The 21,397-nt window shown below is 37.2% G+C and overlaps 1 protein-coding gene across 14 annotated transcripts in view; it reads left to right on the forward strand.

Annotated features, from left to right (window-relative positions):
* The window catches only part of ATP13A3 (ATPase 13A3), a 79,666-nt gene that overhangs the window by 6,759 nt on the left and 51,510 nt on the right, over nt 1-21,397 (forward strand). For 12 of the 14 annotated variants that reach the window (XR_002643949.3, XM_022569259.3, XM_022569298.3 and 9 more), the window contains exons 3-7: nt 12,437-12,494; nt 18,444-18,542; nt 18,982-19,155; nt 19,807-19,989; nt 20,292-20,362. Coding sequence is in view for 13 of the 14 variants with exons in the window: in XM_022569259.3 (XP_022424967.2) it covers nt 18,492-18,542; nt 18,982-19,155; nt 19,807-19,989; nt 20,292-20,362 (479 nt within the window). In the remaining variant the exon portion in view is untranslated. Of the gene's footprint in view, nt 1-12,340; nt 12,404-12,436; nt 12,495-18,443; nt 18,543-18,981; nt 19,156-19,806; nt 19,990-20,291; nt 20,363-21,397 lie in introns of all 14 variants that reach the window. The other 2 variants (XM_030760887.2, XM_022569281.3) reach the window with 2 other exon arrangements.

Consider the following 21,397-nt stretch of genomic DNA (forward strand, 5'->3'; position numbering starts at 1 on the left):
TGTACATTTGATGTATATTTTTATCTTGATGTTTCTGGGTGTGTTTGCAGTCTCTTTTTCCCCCATCCTCTGTGTTAATGTTACCTGTTGTCTCTCTCCCTGGCTGCATTATAAAATTTAAAAATATGTTTATTTAATAGGATTTTATGTTTCCTTTTTTTTTTTTTTTTTTTTTTTGCAGTATGCGGGCCTCTCACTGTTGTTGCCTCTCCTGTTGCGGAGCATGGGCTCCGGACGCGCAGGCTCAGCGGCCATGGCTCACGGGCCCAACCGCTCCGCGGCATGTGGGATCTTCCCATACCGGGGCACAAACCCGTGTCCCCTGCATTGGCAGGTGGACTCTCAACCACTGCGCCACCAGGGAAGCCCTATTTTCCCTTATTTTCATTTAGAGATTCTGGTTAGTGAAATGTGTCTACATCTTTTCTTTAAAAAGAAGTCTTGAAATTTTGTTTTACTTCTCTGGCCTTCGGATTGATTAGATGTAGTCACTGGTTCTTTGTAGACCAAATATTTTTTCCTTATTGTTTTCCCAAGCACCTGAGATGGAGTTCTTACTTACATGCTAATTATCATAATATAATTCAGTTTACTAAGTGAAATGTAAAGTACTGCAGGCAAGTAACCTGAGTAGCACTTAATTATTTGAAAGACTAGTCTAGCAAATTGTTAGTTAAAATAGATTTTTATTCCATGGGTCCTATATAAAAATATACTTTTTATAGTTATCACCACTGTCTTAGAGTTAGTTGTTGAATAATTTTGAGCTAATCTACAGTTGTTTTCTGTTCAGTTTTTGGTGAGAAGAGTAGAAAAACTGCTTAATTTTGTCAGGTTCAAAAACATCTTAATGTGTGTTTTCTCAAAATCCTTTCTAATCTCTGGTGCAGCCCTTACCTTTCCCCATGTTACTTTAAAAGTTGTGGCAATTACCAATTGTTGTAGTGTGTAAGAGTTGTGAGTTTTATAGGCAGTAAGGAAGGAGGCTGGGTTAGGGCCTCTTAGTTGAGCCCTAAGATTGTGTTGGCACATCTAACTATTGGATACTTTTTTAGTTCCTGTCTGTGCCAAGCACAGGGCTAGATGCTGGGTATATGTTGATGAGTGAGTTCTGCCTTCTTGGAGGTAAACAGTCTAGCAAGGGAACACGGAACTGCTGCTTTGCACGCCATTCACATTGTATTCTTTGGGAATGTGGCCCCTTGGCACGTCCTTGGGTCTCTTTCAGTTGAGAAAAGTTCAGAATCTCCATCACGTACAAGTTAATCCATATCTTTGTCAAACAAGGTCTTTCATCATAACTTGATTCTGTTCCATCTTTTTAGCTCCATTTTCAGCCATTCCCCAGAGGCCATCCTGTGCTCCAGCTAGTTCAAGTAACTTGTATTCCTGACATTTTCTGGGATTTCTCACCTTAGCACTTCTGCATATGGTAATTCCTCTACTTGGATTCCATCTCTCTCTTATTTCCCCTTTTTACTGCTTGTTTGCTTGACGAACTTCACACCCGTCAGGTCTTAGATCAAGGGAGAGTTCTTCTCTGAAGACTCTTTTGTCCCTTGCCTGCCTCTTCCTCCCTCCCTGTGCCTCTCCGTGCTCCCAATGCTCGCATGATACTTACTTTACTGCAGTGTGCAACTGCTTTGATAGGTTTGTTTACTTGTCTAGCCTAGGTTTGGCTTCTTGAGGTTAGAAATTTAATCTTTGTAATCTCCAACATTTAGCACGTACTTGGCACGTGTAGACAATGACATTGTAACAAATGATTTTTTATGAAATAGGAAGTAGTGATAAACCATACTGATTCTTTCTAGAATGCTAATTTAATAATTACAGATTTATTTTGAAATATTAAGGATACTTGGGCAACATCTTGGTTTTCTCAATTAATTTGCCTTTTCCTAAATCAAACAATGGTCTAGGGTTGGATTTTAAGATATTACTTGGTTAGAATAGAGGCATTGTTTTTTTTTTTGTTTTGCTTTTTTGTTTGTTTGTTTTTGCGATACGCGGGCCTCTCACTGTTGTGCCTTCTTGCGTTGCAGAGCACAGGCTCCGGACGCGCAGGCTCAGCGGCCATGGCTCACGGGCCCAGCCGCTCCGCGGCATGTGGGATCTTCCCGTACCGGGGCACAAATCTGTGTCCCCTGCATTGGCAGGTGGACTCTCAACCACTGCGCCACCAGGGAAGCCCTAGAGGCACTGTTTTAAGTTCATCGGTGACCGTGTTGGTGAGACTTTCTGTCCATAATAATGAAAAACTGACCATCACTGGTCTCTAAAGCAAATAAAACTTTTCAACCCAAAAAGAATGGGTGATCCGTAGGATTGCCATAGCACCAACTCCATCTGTCTCTGCTAGTAGTGCCCACTGCTGCTCCTGGGAAGCAGGGAGACTCAGTCAGGAGGACTCCCAGATTTTTATGGGCCAGCCTCTCTGAGTGGTAGAACTGTAATGCCCACTCCCTGTATCTCCTTCATGCTTAAAGAAAAAATATTTTGGGGACTTCCCTGGCTGTCCAGTGGTTAGGACTCCACGCTTCCACTGCAGGGGGGCACGGGTTCAACCCCCTGGTCAGGGAACTAAGATCCTGCATGCCTCATGGTGCAGTACAAAATAAATAAGTAAATAAATAAATTGTTGCCTAGAGATTCATCTTAGATTTGCCAGCTTTGAGAAGCTGTAACCCATTTGTGTATTAACTTCTGAACAGAATAACTCTTGATGAACTGGACGGGGAAGTAGTTGATACTGATGAGCATAGTCTTTTGGCGGCGGTTGTATAGAGTTAGGTGAGGTCACTAAGGACCTGGAGAGAAGGTATTGGGAGAGTCAGGAAAGGGAAAGGGGCATAGGGATGAGATGTGGGAGTGGGGCAAAAACAAAATTTACTTTGTTGTGAAATTTTGCCCAGAAAAAGGAAAGATTTTACCCCTTCCTCACACCTCCTGTCTTGCCCTGTCTGATTCAGTCAGCTGTGTTGCTGGGTGCTGGCCTGCTTCCCAACTTTAAGTCTGTTTTTAGTCTGTAAGCCCAATATTGTGAGACAAGTGCTGACTGCTCTGACACGTGTAGAGGAGCGACAGAGGTGGGACAAGTCTGCTGCGGGGTGGAAGGGACAATCAAAACTTAGTAGAGAAAATAACTGACCAGGGGCTGGAAGGACTCACAGGAGCTCTTCAGCCAGCCTAAGTTAGGGAACGGCATTCTTAGTAGAAGGAACGATGTATATAAAAGAATGGAATCAGGAATCAGTAGGGCTCTTTGAGGAACAGCAAGTTGTGTTCTGTATAGATGGGATGTAAGGTTTGTAGGAGGTGAATAATAACCATTGATGAATGGAAGGTGATGTTGACAACTAGGCAGGGCCAGGTTCTGAAGGATTTTATGTCTCCCAATTAGTTGTGACTTTGTCCTTGGAGCCCAATTGGGTCTCTCTTTTGCCCCAGTTTCCCATGGTAGGCAAACACATAATAGTATCGTGTGTTGTAAGACTTTCCAAAGTCTTGCTGGCAAGAGGGCTACTTAACTTTGTTTAATGCAGTACTTTTCTTCAATTTATATGAGCAGTCAATGCCTTTAAAATTTTTTTATTTTGGGGCTTCCCTGGTGACGCAGTGGTCGGGAGTCCGCCTGCTGATGCAGGGGACGCGGGTTCGTGCCCTGGTCCAGGAGGATCCCACATGCCGCGGAGCGGCTGGGCTCGTGAGCCATGGCTGCTGGGCCTGCGCGTCTGGGGCCTGTGCTCCGCGGCGGGAGAGGCCACAGCGGTGAGAGGCCCACGTACCGCCACAAAAAAAAAAAAAATTTTGGAGGGACTTGTACCAGTTGGGAAATGCTGCTGCAGACAGTAGGAAGCCCTTGAAATTTTAAGCAGAGAGAAACGATCACATCAGGTTCGTATATTGATTAGAATGAGGAAGACTGGAGAGGGGATCAGGACCCAAGGTGAGGCATGCCAGTGCAGATAGGGTGGGGTGAGATGGGTTTGAGAAAGGCAGGAATGATAAGACTTAGTGCCCAGATGGATGTAGAAGGTGTGGGATAGGAAGGAGTCTAGGATGACTTCCCATTTCCTAGCATGGCTTTTTAGGCAAGTCCTATTCGTTAAAGGAGTAGAGGGAATTGGTAGTGGCAGCAGCAGGTGAGAGGGCAGGTTTTTGGAAGAAAGTTGAAACAAGCCATTTGAATTTAGCTGTCTGCAAACATGGACTGTAGATTTTTTTTTTTTTTAAACATCTTTATTGGGGTATAATTGCTTTACAATGGTGTGTTAGTTTCTGCTTTATAACAAAGTGAATCAGTTATACATATGTTCCCATATCTCTTCCCTCTTGCGTCTCCCTCCCTCCCACTCTCCCTATCCCACCCCTCCAGGCTGTCACAAAGCACCGAGCTAATATCCCTGTGCCTTGCGGCTGCTCCCCCGTAGCTGTCTACCTTACTACGTTTGTTAGTGTGTATATGTCCATGACTCTGTCTCGCCCTATCAAAGCTCACCCTTCCCCCTCCCCATATCCTCAAGTCCGTTCTCCAGTAGGTCTGCGTCTTTATTCCTGTCTTACCCCTAGGCTCTTCATGACATTTTTTTTTCCTTAAATTCCATATATATGTGTTAGCATACGGTATTTGTCTTTTTCTTTCTGACTTACTTCACTCTGTATGACAGACTCTAGGTCTATCCATCTCATTACAAATAGCTCAATTTCATTTCTTTTTAAGGCTGAGTAATATTCCATTGTATATATGTGCCACATCTTCTTTATCCATTCATCCGGTGATGGGCGCTTAGGTTGTTTCCATCTCCGGGCTATTGTAAATAGAGCTGCAATGAACATTTTGGTACATGACTCTTTTTGAATTTTGGTTTTCTCAGGGTATATGCCCAGTAGTGGGATTGCTGGGTCATATGGTAATTCTATTTGTAGTTTTTTAAGGAACCTCCATACTGTTCTCCATAGTGGCTGAACCAATTCACATTCCCACCAGCAGTGCAAGAGTGTTCCCTTTTCTCCACACCCTCTCCAGCATTTATTGTTTCTAGATTTTTTGATGATGGCCATTCTGACTGGTGTGAGATGATATCTCATTGTAGTTTTGATTTGCATTTCTCTAATGATTAATGATGTTGAGCATTCTTTCATGTGTTTGTTGGCATTCTGTATATCTTCTTTGGAGAAATGTCTATTTAGGTCTTCTGCCCATTTTTGGATTGGGTTGTTTGTTTTTTTGTTATTGAGCTGCATGAGCTGCTTGTAAATTTTGGAGATTAAGCCTTTGTCAGTTGCTTCATTTGCAAATATTTTTTCCCATTCTGAGGGTTGTCTTTTGGTCTTGATTATGGTTTCCTTTGCTGTGCAAAAGCTTTGAAGTTTCATTAGGTCCCATTTGTTTATTTTTGTCTTTATTTCCATTACTCTAGGAGGTGGGTCAGAAAGGATCTTGCTGTGATTTATGTCATAGAGTGTTCTGCCTATGTTTTCCTCTAAGAGTTTGATAGTTTCTGGCCTTACATTTAGGTCTTTAATCCATTTTGATCTTATTTTTGTGTATGGTGTTAGGGAGTGATCTAATCTCATACTTTTACATGTACCTGTCCAGTTTTCCCAGCACCATTTATTGAAGAGGCTGTCCTTTCTCCACTGTACATTCCTGCCACCTTTATCAAAGATAAGGTGTGGACTGTAGATGTTTGAATCCGTGGGTCTGGAGCTCCTGAGAGAGCAGTGCTGACAATACTGATTGGTGGTTGCCACTCTAGATGGGCCAGTGGTGCCACCCTTTGCCCATGATATTGTTACAGAGAGAGAAGCATGGAGGAATTAATAGTTAAGAAGTAGGCAGAGGAAGTAGAGGCTTGGGGAATATTAATAAGAAGTGGACAGAGGAGGTAGAGGCTTGGTAACCTGGCTACCTGCCTCAACACCCAGTCTAGTATAATATGAAGTAGATCAGCAGCATTGTGAGAGGTAAAAAGGTCATTTGCGGGCTGTCTTAGGAACCTACGCTGTTTTCCGTATGAAAGCGTGTATTTCAAGTACACGCTGCTTTCAAATGAAGTTTTGGAAAATGGATGGTGCTGTCTACATTAATTTGTTGGCAAGGCTTTTCGGTATAAAGTCACCCTGTGCTTGACTTTCTAGGGAAGGTGAAAAATGCTAATCTTAGTTAAGTGAAGATTTTTTTTTTTCCTGTTTTTAAAAGACAGTATTGATTGAAAACTGGTAAATGATAATATTTTGTAAACTAAAAATCCCTTTTCAAATGTCAGTCACTATTATTACGGTTGACATAGTACCCAAATACATTGATTTTTTTTTTTTTTAATCCTGAATAGTGGATTATAGAATGATGAGGAAGTTTAGATTTCTGTGATGGTTGTACCATGAGTAAGGCCGTTATCCTCTTCAGTAGTAACTTAAAGTTCTGTATTATTGAAATATTTGCTGAATGGAAATGTTAAGGCCTTTATACTTCCTTTCTGTGCTGAATCAGCATGAGTAGGTTTCAAATTGGGGAAAAGGAGTAAAGTGGAAAAAAATTCACATAATTGAAAAAAGTTGATCCAAGTGCCTATCAGTTGTAAGTGGAAATTTGCAGGATTGTACTTTTTGTACAGAATGGTTTCCTGGTGATTTTGTGCTTCTTTGAGGTTGAGCCTTTATAATGTTTGGAAAAATGAAATGTGAACCATACTGTAGTATAGATCATGAGTAAAACTAATTTTGTTTTCTTGTAAGCATAATACAATAATCCTGAAGTGACATAATTTTGTTTTCTTGTAAGCATAATACAATAATCCTGAAGTGACATATGCTGAGTTAGTGAAGAAAAATTATTTTGGAGTTTGTTGTTATAAGAAAAATGAACATATCTGTAGTCTATGTGTGACTCCTTAACATACTGAAGATTTAGAAGTATAATTCTCCGGAAAGTTCTTCTGTTCTTCCTTTTTCCTTCTCTACCTTTCCCTATCCCCCCACCCCTTCTGATCCTAGTTCTTCCTTTCCACTCTCCTGCTCTATTTTGATACTTTTCTGTGCAAATGATTACTTCTTGTTTCAGTATGCAACTACAGTGTAATCTTTTTGAATATTTTTAATAATCAATTTAAACTCAGCATTGTACTGCCAATAATGCACTTTACTCAACTGAAATGACAATGCTATAACCAGTTGACACCAACTTTGAGTGTGTGCATGCATTGATCACTGCGTCACCACGCTTACCTGTCAACTGCAGCAGTAAGATTTCATCAATAAGTTACATCCCGATTTTAACTATGCTAAAATGTGGAAAATACGAGTCTTAGAATTAATGAATGTTTAAATTTCAAAGACCATCTTTTAAATTGCTGATTGAAATGTCAAACAAGTTATTAGGGATTGGATTAATAGCATTACATTTTAGAAGAAATAGTCACTAATTTGCATTAAAATGGAAGAAACATTCACGTATATATTGCTTAACAAGAACCCTTACCTTACCTCTGAAAAGTGTAACTTTTTTTTAGTTGAAATATAGTTGATGTACAATATTATGTGTTACAGATGTACAATATGGTGATTCAATATAGTGATTATACTTCATTTATAGTTATTATAAAATATTGGCTATATTCCCCATGTTATACAATATACCCTTGTAACTTACTTTATACGTAATAATTTGTACCTCTTAATCCCTTACCCCTAAAAGTGTAACTTTTAGTTTGGGGACTTAGGCACAAACAAACAATTTGGTTTATTTATACAGTTGTTATTAGAACTCTTTTTTAAAATAAATAAATTAATTAATTAGGCTGCGTTGGGTCTTAGTTGCGGCACACGGGATCTTCGTTGCGGTGCACGGGCTTTTCGTTGTGGCACGTGGCCTCCAGAGCGCACGGGCTCAGTAGTTGTGGCACATGGGCTCTCTAGTTGTGGCTCGTGGGCTTAGTTGCCCTGCGGCACGTGGGATCTTAGTTCCCCGACCAGGGTTGACCAGGGATCGAAACCCGTGTCCCCTGCATTGGAAGGTGAATTCTTAACCACTGGACCCTGTTATTAGAACTCTTGATTTGTCAGTTCCTATTGTATTAAATGCCCATGGCACACAATTTCTTTTGTGCGTGTTTTAAAATACTCTCATTTGTTTCAGCTAGGCTTGTTTGTTTGTAGGTACCCACTTTCACCCCTAAAGAAAAAAAAAAGCACAAAACATTTATAGTCTATTTCATAAGTCTAACAATGCAGAGAGGAATTTGAAGAAACTGTTAGTAGTAACATACATGTATAGGTACATGTGACATGGATTTCTAGTTGGGATTGTTGGATCAAAGTATGTAGGAAGTTTAAATTTTTGTATACTGTCAGTTGGTTTTCCAAAAAGCTAGTAGAGATGCACTGTTAACAGCAGTGTATAAAGGTGCTCTTTTTTTGTGTGTGTGTGCCAATTTAATAGGCAAATAATGTTTTATCACGTAATTTCATACTTTACCTCATCTTGTTTTCTAATAGGATCATGTGCTCTTTAATTGTTACTGTTTTCCCCCTCCCTGGTTCTACAGCATTGTAAGGTCCCTAAATTCTAGTTTCAGATGATTGTGAATTTGGCAGTAATCTTTATAAAGGGAATAATATACCTGCCTTTCCCTCCCATTATCATATGTTTTATGTGTATTGCCATGTCTTATTTTTCCATTGAGACCCATGAAATAGAAGTTCTATTATAGGCAACTCCTACTTTCTCTTATTAGTATTTCCATTGGTACTAAAAAAAAAACATATAAAATTTCTTACCTTTAATCATTCTTGATCAGTGATTGCCTTGCTAAGGCTTGTGAAAACTGTCAGCCTCTTTTCTTACCAATGTTGGAACGTCACCTAGTGGTGAAAGAGTGCAAGAGACGCCTATATACACAGGCGATACTTGTGTAGCTCAGAAGCTTTCATGGTTGGAGTAAATCATGAGTTATTGGGTTGGCCAAAAAGTTCGTACGGGTTTTCTGTAAAATGTTACAGAAAAACCCAAACAAACTTTTTGGCCAACCCAGTATTACAACCGTCTCATTTTAGTGGAGAAGTTGAAACCAAGATGGGTGAAGGAACTTGCAAAATAGTTCGTGTTGAATTAATTGACATTTAAGAACAAGTTGAAGCTGATTCTTGAGTTGTGTACTCTTTTCATTTGTTTTTGTTTTGTTTTTTTGTATTTTGGGATAAAGTTGTATATCTCCTACTGTTCCTAATATAGTAGTGAATATGTCATATATGCTCACTTAATACTTATAGTTGAATTAGTTTGATAAAATAATTTAGAATTTGCTGTTGCTTATGCTGTATCACTGGCTAGTACTTTTCCTCAGTGGAGCCAAAATATGGAGGAGACAGAAAAATAAAAATAGCTAACTGTAGCTTTCTTGAAATATGCTTGTTAAAGGAGCCTTCAAAATGGTACTTGTACCTTGTCTGGGGTAAAATAACAATAAGAGTGCATCCAGGCAAAGAGAGTGGAATGGTCTGATAGAGACCATCTGGAGGGTCCTACAAGTTCAGGCCCACAGTTTGCCACGTGTGGTAGAATTAGAATTCTGTACATATGCTCAGTCTTCTTCCTTTCCTTTCTTTCTTTAACTATTTAAAAATATTATTGCACATAGGTGGTGAAAGCATTCAAAGAGCACGAAAGTCTCCCTCATTCCCATCCTGACACACTGTTACCCCTGATAGTTACGTCACCAATTTACAGATATATTCATCCTTTGGTTGTCTTAGGGGTGGGTGCCAGTTTTCTTTTGAGGCCTTTTTGGTTCTGCCAGTTTTGAATATTCACTCTTTAGGACTGGTCTTATCATAGTGAGCCTTTCTACTGCTTTCAGTTGTCTGCTGTAGCATTTTTCATAATAGATGGTAAGATTTTGAAATCAATCTAGCAATTATAATACTTTCATAACTCTCAGTCCTTGAGTATGGAGTTTTAGAAAGTCACATACATGAGGAAGGTTTAAGGGGAAGTACAAAAGTTTTAAGTTCAAAGTAACTTGAATAAATGAAAAAAATCTCTCACTCATATTAAGTAGACAAACTTAATTATGCAAACTTAATTATGCTGTATATAAATTATGTATTTTACTCATTTCCTTTTTTTAATAATGAGAATAAAGCATAGATACCATTTGTCAGTCCAAAGGTACCTTCTCCCAGTTTTTACTGATTAAATACTATACAATTGACTGTAATAGTCAAAGCCATTATTTTGTCTAATGATAGTCTTACCACATGGGGTTTCTCTGAATAAATGGGTTGATTTCTTTCTTTAAATAGCGTATATAATAAAAGTGATAAAAATGTATGCATGTATGTTATACTGCAGGGTAGGTTATGACTCTTAATGCTCTTGAATTGACCCTAAGACAGAAAATTGCATTATCTTTCCTAATTATAACTTATTTTGTTACAGCTATCACATTGTTTTATAACTTACAAAAAAAATAATTTTACAAAGACTGCATTTTACAAATGTAAATACAGTTTTAGTTTGGTGTATATTGGATACAATGGTCTTCCTTAAGCCTAAACACAGAAACAAAAGCATGTATTATAAGAGAAAGTTCAAGATGGGAAGTGATAAAGTGGGTATTGAGTAGAGCTTTGTTAAGATTTAGCTGGTATCCTCGTAAAATTTCCATGTATTCATTAAATTATATTATGTCATTCTTATTGTTAGGAGCTGACTTGAAGTGTTAAGTTTTGCCCTCATAAAGTTGTCACAATTTGGTTACTGTTGTTGGGAGATTGAGATTTTGTCATTCTTTTTACACAAATATTTGTATAGATACTAAAATTAAGGTTGGACAGTGAGTGGAGTTAGGATTTTATATTAATAGGGCATATTTCAGTTGTAAAGGTAGAACGCTTTTGAATTGCAGAAAGTCATCTTAATTGCTGTGGATGCTACAAATTTGACAATGAAATAATATTGATTGAAATATTGATGAAATAATACGGAATGCTGGCTTTGCTGTTTATACTTCAGAATCTTTGAAACACCCTTTGTTTTGTGGTTCTGAAAGGTGTGTTTATCAAATCTTTATTTAACATGTATAGGTATGTTTAATTCTCAGGAAAAAACCTAGAACTACAAAATAAAGTGGGATGATTCATTTTGTTTTTCAACAATACAAGGTGGCCCCAAAATTTTAGTGCAGTTTTAATTTTTAAAACTTAAGAAGTACATTTTCCAAACTTATAAAAAATATCATTTGAGAATTTTTAATACTTATTTAGTTTTGCAAATATTGAATAGTATATTTTTAATTTAATTTTTTTTGTGTGGGTGGTACGCGGGCCTCTCACTGTTGCGGCCTCTCCCGTTGCGGAGCACAGGCTCCGGACGCGCAGGCTCAGCAGCCACGGCTCACGGGCCTAGCCGCTCCGCGGCATGTGGGATCTTCCCGGACCGGGGCATGAACCCGTGTCCCCTGCATTGGCAGGGGGACTCTCAACCACTGCGCCACCAGGGAAGCCCTAATTTTATTTTTTTAACTTCAGTTTCCCTGAAATTGGCAAATACCAACAGAAGTAAAAAATTAAATTAAAAATATTTATTCAGAATTTGCTTGAGGTTTTACTTGAGTGGCAGATCATTCATTCCCTAATTCACCTCATAAAATTACCTGCTTTGGAAATCTAAGCACATACATTGAGTATCCTCAAAGAAAACCCTCCACATATAATACTATAATATTGTTACAGCTCATGCGAAACTCAGGTTTGAAGCAAAGATGCCTTAGGTGTGGGGATTCTATGCTTGTTAAGGCCAGCTCATCTTGTTTTAGGAAATGAGATCTGACTCTTAACCCTAGGTTTAAGACTGTGCCTTAAATGGTTCTTAGTAATTACATAATATGAAAAAATGAGTTAACTTTCACAAAAATTAGCATTAGATTTTGTGTGATTTATTCCTGATAGCTTCACTTTGTCCTGTGCTGCTGTTTTTACTCACACAAAAAAATCAGGTTCATTGTAAATGCAAGGAAGGGTTTGGTTAAGCACAATAGCCTATAAGATGCTTGCTATTTAGATAACATCAAGGCTCAGTCATGCACCGTGGAATTGGGACTTCAGTATGCTAGCTAGATATGATTTATTCACGTAATAGGAGCTCTGCAGTGACAGTCAGATGGCAGAAGGTATGTCTTCTGAAAACCCATTTAAAATTGGAGCATTAAAAAATCCTAAATTTTAATGTCTTAGTCCCTTTGAAAACAGTTCAAAAAGAACCCAAACAAGTATGTGGCAGAAAATTGTCATTTGAATGGATTTTTATGCTTAGTTTCATTTTATTTTTGTTATTAAGAGCCGGCTTTTGAAAGCTCTGCTAATATCAACAGTTGGAAAGAATGATGATACAGTGCTATTGGTAAGAAAAATTTCTTTGTTTTTTATGATCTAGAAATTGACTTGATTAAAAAGCACATGCCCTCAAGCAAACCACCGGGAGTTATACTTCTGTAAGTTAAATGGATTTTAGAAGTTTGATATTAATGTTTTAAATATCTAATTGGGTAAATGGTAGAATAGTATTTAATATGTATTTTCATCTTGATAAGTAATATATTTTGAAATATGTTATATAGATTTTTATCTTCATGATGTCATAAAAATGTTAAGGGCTTTCTATATATGTACATGTTTTTAAAATTTATACATTTATGATATTTATATGTTTTAAATGTAAGCTGTTGCAGTTGTCTCACTGGGTTTTACTAAAAGTTTATGTGATGAGTGAATTCTTAGTAATTTCCTATGAAGTATAATATGTTTATAGAGAATAATAATTGGTGACTTTTAGAGCAACTTTTAATTTGAATTACTTAAATTATTTTTAACATTGCATCTTTGGTAAAGTTTGGTAAGACTTAAGAACTTTGCCTTAAAAAGTAGAACTTTGCCTCAAAAAGTAAGTTAAATTTCGGAGAAATAACACTTATAAAAAGAGTAGTGAGATAATACAGTCAAGAATTGTATTTAGAAAAGTATGAACATAGATTGTTGTAGGCAGTGCACCATGTGTAATGGCTCATTTAAAAATAATTTGAGTATTTTTTTTGCTGTGGTCAGTTTTTACCTGTAGAAGATGAGATGAAAATATAGTTATCTTGGACTAATTTGAACTCTGTCAAGAGATATTTGGGGAAAAGATTTTAAATAGTTATGAGCATATGGAATTAAGGAAAACATTGAATTTTAATGATAGTTCTTTTTCTAAAATTATGAAAAGCATGCTTATTTATCTGCAAATATATTCTACATTGAAAACTTAGAATTTACAGAAGTGGGGAAGTACATCTATATTTCTAGGCAATGGATGAAAGACAAGAGTGAAGAAGAGTTAGATTCAAAACCCAGGGGTAAGAGTTTATGGATAATACCTGAACATAATAGGTTGAGTCAGTAGATTTAGGACTCAGAGTCCTCAAGATTCATATCCCTTTGTGCCAGGAATGACTATCCTCTGAAAATTTTCTTTTATTTTCACTTCAGATGGGTGAATTTTTTTTTTTAATTCAAGTATATTGATTTACAGTGTTGGGTTAATTTCTGCTGTATAACAAAGTGATTCAATTGTGTGTGTGTATATATATATATAATATATATATATATACACACACATTCTTTTTCATATTTTTTCCATTTTGGTTTATCACAGGATATTGAATATAGTTCCCTGTGCTATACAGTAGGACCTTGTTTATCCATTCTATATATGATAGTTTGCATCTGCTAATCCCAAACTCCCAATCCATCCCTCCCGCACACCCTCTCCCCCTTGGCAACCACAAGTCCATTCACTATGTCTCTGAATCTGTTTCATAGATAAGTTCATTTGTGCCATATTTTAGCAAATGGATGGCTTTTATTTATTTAAGAAAACTTTTCCATTATGGACAATTTATACATATTAAAGAGTAGAAAGATGAGTATAATGAACTCTCATGGACCATCACTCAGCTTTTTTTTTCTTTTTTTAATTTTAATTTTTTTCCATCACTCAGCTTTTAAGTCAGCTTTAGCAGTTATCAACTCACAGCCATCCCCTGACTGATAAAGATTTTTTTTTTTAAGTTTTTTTATTGGGAAGTAAGTTCAAACCTGCAGAAAAGTTGGTTTGTTTGTATAAAGTTGTTTGTTGGTTCCTTGATTATCCTTCTGATATCTGCATAATCTATAGCAGTGTCTCCTGTTCTATTCCTGATATTGATAATTTGTACCCCCCCTTTGAGTTTAACTAGAAATGATCAATTTTATTAATGTCAAAGAACCAGATTTTGGTTTCATTGATTTTTTTCATTTTTCTGTTTTTTAAAATTTCATTTATTTCTTCTCTGAGTTTTAGTCTTTCCCTTAAGTGCCTACACTGGGTATAACTTGCTGTTCTTTTTCTACTTTCTTAAGAGCATTGTAAGAGTGTACTTTCATTTCTCCATGTTCTTTGTGCTTTTGCTGTGTATAGTTACCCACTTAGTTACCATTTCTGGTGCTCATCAATCCTTTGTGGAGATCCTTATTACCATTGGTTATCTTTTTTCCCCCCATCTGAGGAATTCTCTTACAATTTTTTTTTTTTTAAATAGTGTAGGTTCACTGCTGGTGAATTTTTCCCAGCTTTTGTATCTGAAAAAGACTTTTATTTCACCTTTGATTTGGGAAGATATTTTTGCTGGGTATAGAATTCTCAGAATAGTTTCTTTTTCTCAGTACTTCAGAGATGTTGCCCTGCTGTCTTTTCACCTGCATTGTTTTTAGCAAGAAATTTAATGTCATTTTTATTTATTTTCCTTTGTATGTGACATGTCTTTTTTCTCTGGCTTCTTTCAAGATATATATATATACACACATATATATATACACACACATATATATACACATATACACACATATATATATACATGTATATATATACGTGTGTGTGTGTGTGTGTGTGTATATATATATATATATATCCCATTTTTCATCATGGGTTTTGATGATGATATGTCTTGGTTTAATTTCTTATGTTCTTTGGTTAGTGTTAGTTGGACTTTTTTCATCTAATCTGGAAATTTTGGGGCCATTATAGAATTACATATTTTTTGTTCCCTCCTGCCTTACATGTATATCAGGGTGCTTGAGATTGTCACACAGCTTACTGATGCTGTTATGTTAGCTTCTTTTCCCCTCTAGTCTTTTTTCTCTCCATTTTTCATTTTGGATATTTCTATTACTATGTCTTCAAGTTCATTGATTATTTTTGTGTAATATCGAATCTGCTGTTAATCCCATCTAGTGTGTTTTTCATGTCAGACATTGTACTTTTTATTTTATGTTTGATTTGGTTCTTTTTTATATTTTTCATGTCTCTGCTTCACATGATCAGTCTTTCCTCTTGCTTTTTGAACATATGAACTATAGTTGCTTTTTGAACATATGAACTATAGTGGGGGGACAGTGTCAGGGCAGAGCTCCTTTGCAGTTATTTTAATGTCCTTGTCTACCAGTTCTATTATCTCTGTCAGTTCTAGGTCCTCTTCTGTCCTTTGATTTTTCTCATTGTGGGTCATATTTTCTTGCTTCTTTGCAAGCCTGTTAAGTTTTTAAATTTTCATTTATTTATTTATTTTTTTGCGGTACGTGGGCCTCTCACTGTTGTGGCCTCTCCCGTTGCGGAGCACAGGCTCTGGACGCACAGGCTTAGCAGCCATGGCTCACGTGCCCAACCGCTCCGCGGCACATGGGATCTTCCCGGACCGGGGCACGAACCCGTGTCCCCTGCATCGGCAGGCGGACTCTCAACCACTGCGCCACCAGGGAAGCCCAAGCCTGTTAAGTTTTAATTGGATATCAGACATTGTAATTGGATATTTTGTATTCCTATAAATCTCCTTGGACTGTGTTCTGTGAAGCAGTTAAGTTACTTGGAAACAATTTTATTCTTTCAAGTCTTAAAAGTTTTGTTAGGCAGGATCAGAGTAGCTTTTAGTTTCAGGGTAATTTGAACCCACTACTGAAGCAAAACCCTCTGAGTACTCCACCTGATTTCATGCAGCTAATGAGGTTTTCCCACTGATTGGTGGGAACAGGTACTCTTCCCAGCCCTGTGTGAGCCCTGATGCATTTTCCCCTTAAACCTTTTGGGTGGATTTTCCCCTGGTCTTGGTAGTTTCCTCACACACAAGTGCTGATCAGTATTCAGCTGAAGACTTGAGAAGGGACCACTTTGCAGATTTTCAGTGTTCCTTCTCTGTACATACCTCTTCTCTGGTAATCTGCCCTGCAAACCCAGTCACTTTGGTGCCTCCCCAGACTTCCAGCTTCATCTCTTCAACTCAGGAAGATTGCTGGGCTCCCCCTGGGTTTCCTGTCCTACATTTTTTTTTTTTTTTTGCATCCTGTAAATTATTCAGTTTGTAAACTGGGACAATTGTAGAGCTCACCCATTTTTGTATCAGTTTCTTTCATTGACGTCCAGTTCCTTGAAGACTATATAGTTTTATATATTTTATTCATTTTGTTGTTTTAGTTAGGAGGGCTAGTCTTGGTTGGAAGCAGAAGTCTCTCCACTTAAGAATTTGAAGAGGTTCTTCCCCTCGAGAAACATATTTTAGGTGGTGGTGGGAAATGGGGATCAGAATTATATGTTTTGATTGTTAAAAATGACTGGTAAATCCTGAGTGATGATCCTGAGACACAGTCCAGAGCTGAAGGAAGAACCACGGATTAAAGGTTAAGAACCCCAGACTGGAATCTTTAGTGGGGACAGTGTCAGGGCAGAGTTCCTTTGCCTTATTACCCTTTGAAGGTAGGCATGTGCACATTTGAAACCTTGCAGGATTGGGCTAAACCTTACAGGTTCAGGCAACAACAGCTGATCTTTTCTACAGGGAAAGAGGTTGGACTTGCTAATTCTCCCCCAAAGTCTGTAGCAGCAGTTGTATAGCCCTTGAGAATAACTGCTGCCTCAAGTTGTATTGGTTTGATGGAACAGTCTTACAATGGTGGGATGACTCTGGTACTATACTTTTCAGGGCTCTAACAGCACCCTAGACTGAGAAGAAATTGTTACTAAATTGCCTAAAAGGTTTTGTATGATAATGTGTCTTGTTTTCCTCTGAGAAACAAGATACCTCTGAGGCTTCTTTTCCAAGATGGCACTGAGTCCAATATATTGTGTGTGTATGTGTGTGTTTGTAATTAAACTCTTGCATTTTATTTCTGTGGAAAGCCCTGACTCTACCTAGCCCTAACCCCGTCTTCAGGGCTACCAGAAAGTAGAGAAACTTTGCCCATTCAGGAGGCATCAGTATTTTTTATTGGTCATTTTGTTGATGACATAAATCAGGAGATTTCAGTAGTCTTATGGCGGGGGGATTAACTTGAAATCCTGCAGTTGGTTTTACTTTGCTATTAATTCATATCATGTAAACATTACATGTGGCTATTGCTGTCTTAGCACAAATTCTTTATCAGATCATTCATTCAGCAAGTATTCTTTGAGTGCCTACCATGTGTCAGACTTGTGCTATACACCATATAGATGAGTGGAGGTATGGCATCTGGAATGAGGGAGGTAATATTCCCACTGTGTTCTGCAGAGATCAGCCTAGTCTAAAGCAGTGGCTCTCAAACTCTTTGGGCTCAGGGCTCAGACCCTTTTACATTCTTGAAAACTGTTGTGAACCCTAAGGAGCTTTTGTTTATGTGTTATCGCCACATTAGTTTTATAGATCTTTAAGAATATTAATTTAATAGAACAGTTATGATACTACATGTTAAGTAACATATTTTCCAAAAATATATATATTTTCCAGAAGCAAAAAAAAAAAAAAACGAGAAAACTGGCATTGTTTTACGTTTTGCAACTCTCTTTAATGTGTGGCTGAATGTCTAATATTTGAATTTAATCTGTTTTTTAATACAGGAAAAAGATTTTTGTCAGTGGGCTCAATGAATTTTTTCCTACACAAGCATTATGGGTAGTCAGGAACAATAAGATTGCTCAGTGGACTTGGCATCAGAATGACATAGTCAGTTGAGTGGTCTCCAGTAGAGGTACACCTGCCTTAGAGATTAACCCAGCAATTGCCATACATGTGATAGGTGCTCAGTAGATGAGTCTGGGGAATGAAAACGGAAGAGTCTGTACAAATAGTTTCTCTCAGAGTTTAAATGGCTTTGTAGCAAGGCTAGTGCTAGTATAAATTAATTAATGAAATATGCCAAGTTTTGTGATAGTAGTAAGCCAGGCAGTTTCAAGAACTGGCACACCATTGAAAATGTCATGAGAATCAGCACTTTAATGACTACTTAAATATCAGTTAAACTTGTATCAAAACAAGAAATCTGGTAGTATGAAGTTAGTATCAGATATAGACTACCAAGATACAAGATAATGTTCTAATATTTGTTCCTCTTTCCCTCAGTTATCTTCAATTGTTCTGAAGCACAAGACCTTTCCAACCACTGTAGATATGGACAAAGAAGAAAGAAAGACTATCAACCAGGGTCAAGAAGATGAAATGGTAACCAGCTTTTATAATATACTTATAAAGTGTGAAGAATTTATATTTCTAGGGAAGTAGAAAAGTATATTTAAAGAACTGCTAAACTAAAATACAATAAAACAACAGCTAAATCAGTGTGCTGTCGTCTTTCTGACTGTGTTTTTGAGTTGGGATTATGTAACACCTCTGGTTCCAGTATAGTTCCTGTTTCACTTGTGAACTGTTAAAACTTAGAGGAAAGAGATATGTTTTTTCATTTGATAATTTAAGAAGTTACATTAGCTAATGCTTAAATATATCCCAAATGCAAAATTTCTAATTTTCCATTTAAAAAATGTTTAAAGTCAGCTTAATAAAACTCAAGTCTTTGTTGGTGGTATGTGAGGGGAAAGATAGGGTTCTGACTTTGAAATTTACCTCTCATGTCACTTGATGTGTAATCACTATGTCCATGCAGGAGATTTATGGCTATAATTTGTGTCGCTGGAAGCTTGCCATAGTTTCTCTCGGAGTGGTGTGTACTGGCGGCTTTCTTCTCCTGCTCCTCTATTGGATGCCCGAGTGGCGGGTAAAGGCAACCTGTATTAGAGCTGCAGTTAAAGACTGTGAAGTGGTGCTGCTGAGGACTACTGTAAGTCCACGTGTTTACTTGTAGCTGATTATTTGAAGAATAAAATAATGTCTTTGTGTGTATTCAAAATAAAATACGAAGAGAACATCACTGCTAGGATACAATGAGGAATACTAATCCTAGTATTTCTAAAGCATCTGTGTTTGAAGTGACTATTATCCCAGTGATTAGAGTTTAAAGGAATCTTAAAAATGATCACATCTACCCTTTTTTATAGTTCTTGATGCACTGAGAGATTGGATCAGTGGTTGGTCTATCAAGGTCTCTTGACAGGACTGTATCCCAGATCTCTTCTACTGTGCGATGCTGTTGCACCCTAGGATTTGTTTTAAAATCCTAATTGGAAGCATTTTATGAGAGGCTTTAATATCTAGTCTCAGTATATAGTTGGATAAATTAAGAAATTATGATCTTTTATGAGATCCTCTCAGTGAAGTATGACATACAAAATGGTGAGCAGTTGAAAGCACTTCATGTTTGAATTTATGCATCTTCGTATTTCGAAATGGTTTAACATTTAGTGAGTGGAAAGTGAGACTTTCTCAATTAGAGATAAGTAAATAATATATCGTGTAAAGAATGGAAACCAAATATATATGGTTATGTAATATGCATAATTGACTCTTTATCCTTATTCCTTTCTCTTCTAAGGATGAATTCAGAATGTGGTTTTGTGCAAAAATTCGCTTTCTTTCTCTGGAAACTCCCCCATTTTCAAGCCCCAAATCTATGGCTAATAAGGTTTCGAATGGCCATGCAGTTCACTTAACTGAAAATCTGGCTGAAGAGAATAGGCTTGAGATGAATAAATATTCACAGTCTCAATCACAACAGGTATTGTGATCTTAGTCTCAAAGTTCCTTTAAGAACCAGAATTGTTACATTTTATACTATTACGGATAGTCTATAATTTTGTACTTGCAGTTTTTTTGTTTGAGATTATATGCATATAAAATGCCTATTTATCACTGTATATAACAGTTTAGTTATTTACTAGAAGAAATAGATTACATGTCACATGTGATTGCTTTAATTTTAATAGTTGTTACATTGTATGCTAAATTTGTGTTAGTAAACTTAATTGTTAACAAGTGATAATAATGCTTTTTGATGTAACCTTTATGTATGTTCTACAGATTCGTTATTTCACCCACCATAGTGTAAAATACTTCTGGAATGATACCCTTCACAATTTTGTTTTCTTAAAGTACGTACTTTTCTTTTGTTTGGATTATGAGTATCTTGATAATGTTTTAGCTAGAAAAGAATTCATTTTAGTGTTACATAAAATTGAAGAGGTTTTTGTTACATAACTTTCATTCAGTTGTTCATTAATAACTCCTTGGTGTTATTTGAATACTTACTAACCATTTTAGAATAAATCCTATCTGCAACTTGTACCTTGGCAAAACTTACATAAAAGTTAGAAGCAGTATGCTCCCAAAATCCAGTCTGAGTCCTTTTCTTTTTGAGGATTCATCTAAAGTGAATTTCGAGTATACCTTTATTTATTTATTTATTTATTTATATTTTTGTGGTACGTGGGCCTCTCACTGTTGTGGCCTTTCCCGTTGCGGAGCACAGGCTCCGGACGCACAGGCTCCGCGGCCATGGCTCATGGGCCCAGCCGCTCCGCGGCATGTGGGATCTTCCTGGACCGGGGCACGAACCCGTGTCCCCTGCATTGGCAGGTGGACTCTCAACCACTGTGCCACCAGGGAAGCCCTGAGTATACCTTTTAGTCTTTCAGTTCTTTTTCTTTTTGAGGGTTCACCTCAAAGTGAATTTCGAGTGTACCTTTTAGCCTGTCAGAGTATCTGAATTATCACCTCTCAATTTCCTGACAGTTCCATCCACTTGTACTTAAGGGATGGAGTGATAGACAAACATTAATTTCACTTTAATATGTGGATAAAGATGGGACATCATCAAACAAGTTAAGCCTTGGGTAGGACATATTGGAATAATCCTTTAAAATTTATTTTTTGTGGAGGCTTCAAATGATATAAGTACTAAATTAACTAGGATTCTATTTTTATTGCTGTTAAAGTGATTATTATAAACACTCGTTAAGTATTGTTGCTTGAGAGTGGCAAAGGAATTCTTAATATTAGCAATAAAAAAAGAATCACCTTGTGAACATTTAAAATGTTCATGCCTGGATTTTGTTCCTCAGACACTAAAGAATTGGTATATTCTGGAATGGAGCAGGGCAGTTCCACATGCCCACTTCTGAAGACCA

Source organism: Delphinapterus leucas, chromosome 4, assembly GCF_059928025.1.
Source record: "Delphinapterus leucas isolate spDelLeu-1000000601 "Yukka" chromosome 4, BTC_Dleu_Yukka2, whole genome shotgun sequence".
NCBI lineage: Eukaryota > Metazoa > Chordata > Mammalia > Artiodactyla > Monodontidae > Delphinapterus > Delphinapterus leucas.